The 11,038-nt window shown below is 40.1% G+C and overlaps 1 protein-coding gene across 1 annotated transcript in view; it reads right to left on the reverse strand.

The window, feature by feature from the left end:
- Nucleotides 1-10,344, reverse strand: part of COL19A1 (collagen type XIX alpha 1 chain) — a 54,419-nt gene extending 44,075 nt beyond the window's left edge. The window contains exons 1-5 of the mRNA XM_024754548.1: nucleotides 10,261-10,344; nucleotides 10,080-10,133; nucleotides 4,667-4,771; nucleotides 4,532-4,585; nucleotides 4,233-4,286 (exon numbers count right to left, since the gene is read on the reverse strand). Of these exons, the coding sequence (XP_024610316.1) occupies nucleotides 4,233-4,286; nucleotides 4,532-4,585; nucleotides 4,667-4,771; nucleotides 10,080-10,133; nucleotides 10,261-10,344 (351 nt within the window). The remainder of the gene's footprint in view (nucleotides 1-4,232; nucleotides 4,287-4,531; nucleotides 4,586-4,666; nucleotides 4,772-10,079; nucleotides 10,134-10,260) is intronic.
- Between the last annotated feature and the right edge of the window lie 694 nt (nucleotides 10,345-11,038).

Consider the following 11,038-nt stretch of genomic DNA (forward strand, 5'->3'; position numbering starts at 1 on the left):
ATTTATAACCCTTTAATGGCTTAAAGGTAAAAGTGAAGAGATAGCTTCTTAGGCCCCACCTAAGATTTGTAGCGTCATGCTAATTATACTGGATACATTTATATATTCAAAGAAGAATTGGTAAGATTAACTGATAACTCGTGTAATTAATTTGTTCCTTTACCAAGTAAGTCAGCAAAAGAATGTTAGTTAAATAAGTTACATAAAATCCATAATATGAAATGTTTTGCAACTGTTAAAACCATGTTTCAAAAGCTATTGAATAACAAAGAAAAGGAAACGTTACAAAATGTTACATAAAGGTCCAAATTATTAAAAACTTAGAAATGCACTTCATAAAATATGAGACTGATAGAGGCTCATAATGCCTTATCTGGAAACTTTAGTGTCAGGTGTGTTTCAGGGTTCTGAATTTTCAGATTTGTTTCAAAGGGAACACAGTGCTCATACTGGATATTACATAACACTCCCATGGCACCTGAGGCAGTACCTGCTAATAAACACACAAATATTTCTATAGCAAAACATATGATAGTCTCACCAAGTGGGATGAATAGACTAGCTCCATGAGACTTCAGGTCAGACTTTGCTGCCAAATAAATTTGCTGCAAACTTGGGAAAAATTTCCCGGGTTTTCAGAGGCATTTGAACTTTGGAATTGTGGATGAGGGGTGGTGGACAGCAATCTGACTTTTACCAACAGTCGGAGAAGTACAAATAGGAATAACTTTTGTCTTTTTAGTGCTTTTGTGTATTTCTCAAGTTTTCTATAAGGAACTCAGATGATTTCTACAATGGGAAAAATATACTTTTAAATACCCGTTTATTATTTCACATAACCATATGACGTGTCAAGTTCTATTTTGAACGGTTCCACTTTTTCAGGATTGAATTTTCTTTACTGAGTAATCCTTTTATAGTGCCAAACCATTCATTGTTATAATAAATTCCTCTGCCCTTTACTGTGATGAAATGTGCATTTTATACATATTCTAAATATCAGGTGAAGTGACCCTGGTAAAACTGCTACATAGTTACCTATGGGAGCTCTAGAGGAACAAAGTTCTACAGGATCAAGGTTCTTTGCATCAGTGGGATTAAGGACCAAGCTCTGCCAGGTCTGTCCATCTAATGCCTAATGGGATCATATGTTCCTTCAGGTTTTTCCATGTGATGGGAGGTGAAGAAATGCTGGAAAGGCTCTCCTTGAATGTGCCGAAATTCCTCATGTAACAAGAGTCTTGGGTAAAATCTTATGTATACTTGTGTTAATGTGGACATATACTTTCTTCAAGATGGTATCATCCTCACTGGCAACGCTCAGCGTGTGTGCGTGTGTGTGTGTGTGTGTGTGCCCATGTGCATTTGTGGGCAGTACACACTGGCATGTTGTATTGACTCTTTTTATTCCCCCACCATTAACTTGTTTATGGGGTTATACGTGGAAAGGAAACAAATTTCCTTCTGGAATGGATCTCTAAATGTCTGGAGATTATAAATGCTATGCCACAAGTTGCTTTATCTCAAAACACCCACATTTCCATAAAATTCTCTCTGTATGTACGTGTATAAGATACGTGTGTTCATATGTATTTTTTTTTTCTTTGCTACTTTTAGTCTCAACACTGAATCAGTCTAGAGATGCTGAGTGAGTCTTTAGGTAGTCCAGTTTATAAGCTTGGGACTCATTAACCTTTGATGACCCCATTAAACTTTAAAGTAAACCTCAGTCCATAAATAAAAAGAAATCATTCTCAGCCATCTTTCTCTGAACAAGCTGAAATTCTGTAGTAAGGGTAAAAGTTACTATGGATGTATAAAGGGCAAGCAGGTAATTATACAAGACAAGAAAGGTCATTAAAGAAGACAAATACCTATTAAAGAGTAGGACAGTCAATTTAGCATATTTACCAAACTAAAATACAAATTAAAATTTACTGCATAGTCAAGGATCATTAGAGCTAAGTACTTTCCCTATTCTGATATTTTGATTTTGCAAGTCCTACCTCAGTTGCTACCAAGAATATTTTTCCATTGCTACAACTTATGGCTGACAGTATTTTTCCTGTCCTATCTATCAATTATTATTCTAAAATATTGTAGAAAGACCTGTATTCCAAGCAAGAATTCCCTCTGACTATGAGAGGTAAGTCTGTGTTCTATCAGCACCTGCTAATTTGCTACCTTGCATTGTGAAACAACACCTGTAAAAACCATTGAGGGTAATGTCACTTTTGTAAGCGCAATAAACCGAAAGGCAACTCCTCTCTTTAAGTTCCCAAATGGATTAAATCGACCATTGGATAATTATTAAATAATAATTGGGAATTCCTCAAAGAGACAGGGTGTCCTTCTGCATCTTTTCCACTAAGGGTAGAACAGACATCTTAGATTTTGTATGATTAGATATTATATGCATATTAAAATAGTATAGTTTATTGGCCAGCTGGAAATACATATGTTCTTGGGCAAAGTTTCATTCACTTAAACAATCAGCAAATTAAAATTTAAGGGAGTATCTGAGTCCAAGTAGAAGACAAGATAATATTCAATATTTCCCACCTGCCTGAGAGGGACAAGCTGCCTTGTCCCGTTACCCCCCAAAGGCCCAACTGAGCTAGTATGTTACTTCAGGTTTATTCATACTATTCATGTGATGTGGAGACTCTCCTCCTCAACTAGCTGGAATTGTCTAAGTGTCTTGTGCAAAGTCTGTGTACGCTGTGTTAAAGAACCAGCAAGGTGTACTTAAGGAAAAGCACACTAAAATAGTGATTAAGGAGGGATTTCAGTTCACCAGGAGTGCTAAGGATTCTGAAGAATCAATAAAAGTTAACTTCTAATAAATTTAATTTAGAGTCACTTATGAAAAAGCCTGAATTCCAATTATTTCCTGATCTTTTTGTTATTACATTCTCAATTACCTTTAAAGCCTACTTCTTGAGTCTAGGCAGTTAAAAGCTGTTAGACTATTAAAATCAGACACTGTGCTTGTACTTTAGTGCAGCTTTCTGTGGAGCATGAAGATGCAAAAGCTCAATAACTCTTCCTTATTTAGAAAATAAAATGCCTTTACTGTTTTTTTTTTTTTTTTGCCATACGCGGGCCTCTCACTGCTGTGGCCTCTCCCGTTGCGGAGCACAGGCTCCAGACGCGCAGGCTCTGCGGCCATGGCTCACGGGCCCAGCCGCTCCGCGGCATGCGCGTGTCCCCTGCATCGGCAGGCAGACTCTTAACCACTGCGCCACCAGGGAAGCCCGCCTTTACTGTTTTATTTACAGATGAAAAGAAATGTTGTATTTCTTTGCTCTTCAATTTTTAACTTGGACAAAAACCAAGCCAATCCTCACAGTTTTCTTGAATAGAATCCATGTTAATTAAAAACAATAACAACGATGATAATTTATAATGTGAAATATATAACTCCAACTCAAAAAAGAAGATCTACTTTATATCATTTTGATTTTCTGCACTAACATCAAGGTTACTAGATGGCTTACTTACTTTCATTAAGAATTATTAGTATCAAAACTGTTTAAACTAACAAGAATTCATCATCCTAATTGGTTTTTCTAAGAGTTCATGTGAATTATGCAGGAAAGAATGCTATCCTGAGCATCAGTGTGGCTGAGAGTCAGAAAATTATGCCACCATCTCAAGAGCACATTTGACTTTGAACCTTAGTGGGAGGGTGGGCAGCTGATTTAAACCAGTCCAAGCAGACCCATTTGATAGTTTTTTTTTTTTCTTCCTCCCAAGAGTTTGAAAGTTGAGCAGAGATACAAACAAACCAAGGTCAGTGAAACTGAGCCACGTTGCAGCAGCGGCCCAGGGAAGTTCTGCTGAGTTCTGGAGCTGCCCCTATCCCTAGGCTGGTTGCTGACTATCCCTTCAATTCTATGAGCTACTTTGGGATTCTTTTCAGTAAATCTCCTTTTCCTCTTTCTTCTTGCTTTTATCTTGAGAGAGCTGGAATTGTTACCTGCTATGAGAAAACAGAAACGTAGTAACTGATATGTTAACTTTGTGTTTGAATTCCCTTGTCTCAGAAACTGGATCACTGAAAATAAGCATCAACGTATTATTTTAAATGTGTTAACACTTGGAAAAAACCTGTCTCTGTTTCTATTTGTTTAGCATCAAACATGAGATATGGAAAATTGATGTCCTTCTGTTGTGTCACATGGAAAGAATCAACAGTAGGGCTGCATGATCAGAGAAGAGCCTTTTACCTCATTGCCTTTCTCCCCACGTATCCCGGGGTAGCCTCGCTCTCCTTTGCTCCCCTAGAGACACAATACATTTAGTTAGTACACTCAGTCATTTTGTCATCTTTTGGGAAAATGAACATATCTCTTCTCAGGACACTTGGGGCATGTCATTTGGACAGAATCGGGGAAAAATAAATGACATCTGCAAATGATTTTTACACCACCTTTTCAAAATATTTTAAGAAAAAGGACTGTATTTTAAAACGTATTTCTTTTTCTTACCCTGAATTAAAGGTTGCACAGAGGAGAGACTTCCTTACCTTTGGTCCCTCTCTGCCGGGGACTCCTGGAGGACCTCGTGGCCCTACATCACCCTAGAGGACAGAGCAGTCACAGCTGAGAGAAGGCACCATGTGTCACCTCCAGGGTCCACCAACACTTAGCCCCCTTCTTACCTTCTGGGCTACAGAATCAAACTGTCCAGGCTCACCAGCGCCTGCTTCTTCTCCTTTGTTGCTTTTCAGCCCAGGGACACTGGCTTGGCAGTTGCCACAGAAGTTCTAATGAAGACAGAGATAAGGTCACTGGAGATTCATTATTCATTGATTGGATTTGAACTTCTCTTTGAACTTTTGTGAGAGTTGAGTGATAGCCATTGCTATGTCATTCTACTTTCAGAAACTTAATTTATTCAATTTGAAAGACTACTTTTGGGGAGGCAAAAACTATTTTAAAAGATAAACTCATAAGTCATAAGAAAAAGAAAGAAAGAAAGGAAAGAAAGAAAGAAAGAAAGAAAGAAAGAAAGAAAGGAATGAAGAAAGAAAGAAAGAAAGAAAGAAAGCTGTGAAGAAAGGATTTCCCCTTTTGAGAGCCCAATCAGTTGGAGAACCCTAAACACAGCTTACTAACCTTTTATTTGTTAGGGGAAACACTCATGTGGGAAACAATTATTTGAGCGGCTGGGACTTGACTTCTAAGCCAAATCCAAGTGCAGATAGGAAATATAAGTGGAATCACCTTTCCATCGCCTTCTCTGTAATCTTTAGCTGATCTACAGACACTTCAATTTAGTTACCTGAACTCACAAGATAAACTTCTTATCACATAAAGCCTACAGAGGCTTATTTTTAAATAAACCGTTATAAAAATATGATCAGGAAAGGCATAAAATAGGGACTACTGAGTGGGGGAGACAGCTTAAATTTAACAATTGACCAAAGGTAGGACAATCTAAGCCTCAATTCTTCCATCTTTTTAACCAAAGGGAAGAATCCTTAAACATAAAGAGGGAATGGAAGCTTGCCGTTGACAGGAAGCTGGCAAGAAAGGCCATGAAGTTCAATATTTTTGACCCAGTGTATATCAGCACAAGTTTGATTTCCAAACATATGCTCCATGGAAGACTAGTTTTGTATGATATTGAAAAGGTTCTGAGGCAATTTGCCTAAAAAATGCTAGGTTAGAACAGTTCTCTTTGTGGTTGTCCTTCTTAGAGCTGGAATACATGAGAAGGAGTTGGAATGTGCAAAGTTTCCCAAACTAATTTTACCACTAGGATCATTCCACTGAGCTAATGTGCTGGTACAGGAGTTAAGAAGCACATACATAATTGTAGAACCACCCCTACTCAATCTGAAAAACTGTGAAGGTAGAGACGCTTGAGGACTTCAGAGAACCAAAAAGCTTTCCATATTTCAAAAAGTATAAAGAACGTCTACTGTATCTGTAGACATTATAACATGGCACATCAATATATAGTAACATTTTAGAATGGATTATTCAACTGATTGCTTTTTTACTGAAGTATAGTTGATTCACAATGTTGTGTTAATTTCAGGTAAATGGCAAAGTGATTCAGTTATATATACATATATATCTCTTTTTCAGATTCTTTTCCCTTATAGGTTATTGCAAAATATCGAGCATAGTTCCCCGTGCTACAGTAGGTCTTCACTGGTTATCTATTGAATACAGTAGTGTTCATATGTTAATCCCAAACTCCTAATTTATCCCTTCCCCCGTTTCCCCTTTGGTAACCATAAGTTTGTTTTCCATGTCTGTGGGTCTATTTCTACTTTGTATATAAGTAACATTTTAGGATGGATTATTCAATTGATTTTTATTGAAGTATAGTTGATTTACAATGTTGTGGTAGTTTCATGATTGTTTTAATAAAACATAAAAAATGGAGATAATTACAAGTCAATAGGATTTTCTAGAGTCATTTCAAACTGACCTCATCTTTAGGTTAGAGTTACTAGAATGGTAAATGAAGGAAAGTGGATTTCATTAAGGTTCTTGAAAAAATATCTTTTAAGATTTTTCTCACGGAGAGGATAAAGACGCAGTTATTAGCTAATACACAAGCTTGTTCAAAGAAGGACTGACACACGGATTAACCTGGAGGAAGGTCTTTGAAGGTATACATCATTCGGGCTGGGAAATATGTCAGTTCTTTTCAACACTTTATTCAAACACAGTTTTTGAGAACAGAAAGCAGGACGATCAAGTCCGCTAAAGACTTTAAGACAGAGTGGGACAGTTAATGTACTGGGTGACAGGATTAGGATTAAAATTCCCATATGCTTTAGGGAACTACATGCTTCTCTCCTACTGAATACAGCTTGCTGGGACTCAGTCAGGGGTCCTGCCCACCTCTTGCCAACTGGCTCCCCTGAGACTCAAAACCCCCATGAGGTGATGTTGGGTCTGGACCCCGGCAAGGGCATTTATTAAGGGGATGCTGCCCTGGTGAAACTGTTGACTACTTCCATGTCTGAGGCCATCGGAGCCCTGTTTCTTTTCCCTGTCAGAGCCTGTTTGCAGTCTTTTTGTCTGTAGTGGGAGCTGCCACATCCTATCAGGATAGTCAATAATTTTTTTTGATCTTAAAGAGCCCTAACTGTTCCGCAATGATATAACTCCTACAATCCTGCCATTTCCAACATCACTGCCCTCGTAGAGAACATGAGACTGACCGTCTGAGGACCTGCACTCCTGTGTTAATGTCACACTTACTGGCTGTGTGACTCTGAGCAAGGTACTTAACTCCTCAGAATTTAGGTCTCTCGTGTACAGAATGGGAAACTCCACAGCCTGAACTCATGGGATTCTTGCGCAGGTTAAGTGAGATGATATGAGTAAAGCAGTGTGTTGCCTGGCATGTAATCATAACTCAATAAACATAAGATCCTCCTGAAGCCCCCATAAATACTATTTTTTAAAAAAAATAGGATTTGCTCTTTTTTTAAAAATTAATTAATTAATTAATTAATTTAGGGCTGTGTTGGGTCTTTGTTTCTGTGCGAGGGCTTTCTCTAGTTGTGGCAAGCGGGGGCCACTCTTCATCGCGGTGCGCGGGCCTCTCACTATCACGGCCTCTCTTGTTGCGGAGCACAGGCTCCAGACGCACAGACTCAGTAGTTGTGGCTCACGGGCCTAGTTGCTCCGCGGCATGTGGGATCTTCCCAGACCGGGGCTCAAACCCGTGTCCCCCGCAATAGCAGGCAGATTCTCAACCACTGTGCCACCAGGGAAGCCCCTATTTTCTGACTTATGAGAAAATGTTGGCTTTTGAAAGTCTTAAACCCCCCCCATATATTTATATTTATATCTACATTGACATTTATATTCATATACTATTCTCAAAACCTTTATCACCTGACAAATATATTTACTAGAATTCTAGTCTTGTGAATTCAATTCAACAAATATTCTTGCCTGCCTACTATTGAGTAAGTTGTTGCAGGAAACATTGGGTTAAATGCTGGGAATATAAAATAGATCACATATACACACACATAGCTCGTGTGTGTGTGTACAGATATACTGTCCATTCATACATTGACAGATACGACACATGAGGTTTGAGTGGAATATAAAGGGACAGACTTTCATTTGGGTTCAGTCTTAGCATTCCACAAAGAAACATGCAAATACACAACCTCCAGGTGTCTTATTATCAACCATCCCCCATCTGTTTTACAAATAAGATAGAGGAAAGTATTAAAGAAAAAAAACAGTAGCAAGATTAATTCCCTGTGAGGTGGATAATAGGTAGAGATCATTTTTATTTAATAGAGTCACAGGTGTTAGGGCAATTGTCAGCTATGGAATTTTGTAGCTCACTTTGTAAAATCCCATGACATAAAAACTCAGCCTTGCAAGCTAGCTGTTTATTGAGCAGCATTGCTTTCCATCCTGGACTGGCCAGGGCAGATACCGTGAGGAGGACTGGGTTTCATAGTGATGAGCCTGGGTGGGTAAACACCATTAAGAGAAAGCTATTGCTGCAGAGAGAGAACATCTACTCAAGGGTACTAATGACACCATTCCTCTCCTGCAGCTCATCTCAGAACTACCACCTCCTCCCCTGCCTCCCTGTTCCTCCACACCCAAAATGAGAGGCTGGTAAAGAAGAGAGTGGGGAATTAGTATAAGTGGCACTAGACATATACAGATACGTGTTCCTTTTTCTCTCTGAAAGATGTTCTGCCATTAAGAAACTGAATTTTAATTCAGGCTAAGCAATTAACTCAAATTCTCGTAAAGATTTCCTTTCTGATTTTTCCCAGAAGTTAACACATAATTTCTTATGTAGCCACAGAGTACCTTGAACAAGGCCCCAGTGTCTCCCAAGAGAGGAAGTGCAATCTGTGGATAAGGAGAAGAAAAACCCCAATGCATGTAATTATACATATACAGGCACACAATACAATACAAACATAATGAATGTAGATGTTTTCCCTCAAAACACCAGGCCAGCTGAGATTTGTCACCATGGTGACAAATGGTAGGGCTTAGAAGAGCCTCACCATCAGGGTGGTTGGCCAACACAATGTTTCCTATCCAGAAACAGACACAGGACTCGGGCAGTGCTTTGGCCTCGTGTCTTAAAGCGTCCTTTCAGAGAGACACCGTAAACCCCAGTAATGCTTTAAAGGTTCCCAGTCAATACACATACACACATGATTCACTCAGTGAGGGAGTTAAAGGCCAAGATACGCCTCTGCACGTAACTTATGATGGCACATGAGGCTCAAACGGTGTAGGAGGATTTGTGAGACTCAGAACCGAGAGGCCAGATTTGGGTTTTATTATACAAAATTCTTAATACAATGTCATATACCATATGGCTTCTTAAATTATAACAGCCAATTTGGAGGCTATTTAAAGGGATTTCACTGTCACTCAAAGCAAGGTTTAACCTAAAATAAAACTTTGGAACACCCATTTAGTGCCTAAACCTGTTCTGAAAAGCCTACTCAAGCCAGTTTTGTAATTGAACCATTTCAGCATTCTTAAAGCCACCGAATCAATAGATATGTACCATATTGTGGGAAACTTACCCGCAGACTTTCATTTAGAAAAATGAAGTTCATTTCGTCACTAGCATTAGAAAGAACAGAATCTGTGGCTTTGTATTTTAACTCAATTTTCCATGGGATTGAGACATTATACACCAAGGCTCAGCTTGGGGCAAAAATTGTACAGCTGAATTATACCCTCGGGAAATAAGTATTCGTCACACACACAAAAATGCTGATGTAGCTTGAATTTTTTTTCCCCTCTACAAAAAAGTGGGGATAAACAAAATCACTAAGCAGTCACTGAGCATTCTAATTAGTCTGGACAGCAAAACTTGCTTGGTAGGCTGTTTGCCTGCTGCGTGCATTAAAGATACATAAATCAGGCACAGACTGTCAACATACCGGGTCACCTGGGGGGCCTGGCAGCCCTGGCTTTCCATCCCTCCCAGGAGCTCCCTGAAAACAGAAGCAGCATGTTCAAATCTTTGCACCTCGGCACAGGTTCAGATTAAGACAGGTGTGGGGGAGAGGGGAAGTAGGTAAAAACTGTCCTTACATCATTCCCTGGGGTCCCTGGAGCTCCTGGCAACCCAGGGAGACCTCGAGGACCCTGGCAAAGGGGGAAAATAGTTACTTACAAGGATAGTCTTTTAGTAATTGTCCCCATTCCCCCCCACCCCCACCCCCAGTCAGCAAGATGGATTTGCTGTGCCAGATAACTTGGTTAAGTAGCTTACCTGAATCCCTGGCTCTCCAGCTGGGCCTTGGGAGCCCTGAAGAGAAGGAGATTCAGTGATCAGAATTCTGCTGGGAATGTCCATAGATTACCCAAGCGGGAGAAAGGGCCAAGTACTGTAATTTACATAGTGGACAACAGGGCTTGCCACCCTGCACACTCTGAAAACTCTCTGCAAAGCTGGCCAAGAGTTCTGGGTGGCAGGTGAACACCTGACCAGATGCAGTGCTGGAAGCACCACCGTGACTGTGTTCAGACACCTGGGCCGCCCCCGAGCCCGCCGGCGGTCCCTGCCCACTCACGGGCGCACAAACAACACGCCCAAGTTCTGTCTGCTAGACACTGGCCGGCCACAGGGTAACCGGCCTGGGGCTTCCTCTCCTTCCTGCTTTTTACTGGGAGTCATTTCTCTGAGGAAATTGCCAGAACCAGTGTTCAGTGACGGGAACTGGAAACAAAACTTCAGTTATTCTCTTCTATGTTAGAAAACTGGAATTTGGGGTAGCTGAAATGAGGCTGGGAGATTATCAGTGAACCTAATGGTGACAGATCCATCCCTGTCTCATGACCATGGACCCCTGGATGAGGAACTGACTGATCACCTGGGTGCGTAAAGAGCTGGGGTCTCAGCACCTGGCTTCACTACCTGCTCATTGCCTTTTCCCTTCTTACTTTTAAATAAATATTCATATTGTCAAAGCTACCTTTTGCTTCCTTTCTATTTATACGGTGTGCTTAAGTTATTTTTGGATCGTTGGTTTATTTTTCGCTTCAACCTC

Source organism: Neophocaena asiaeorientalis, unplaced genomic scaffold (assembly GCF_003031525.2).
Source record: "Neophocaena asiaeorientalis asiaeorientalis breed wild unplaced genomic scaffold, Neophocaena_asiaeorientalis_V1.1 scaffold1028, whole genome shotgun sequence".
Lineage (NCBI taxonomy): Eukaryota > Metazoa > Chordata > Mammalia > Artiodactyla > Phocoenidae > Neophocaena > Neophocaena asiaeorientalis.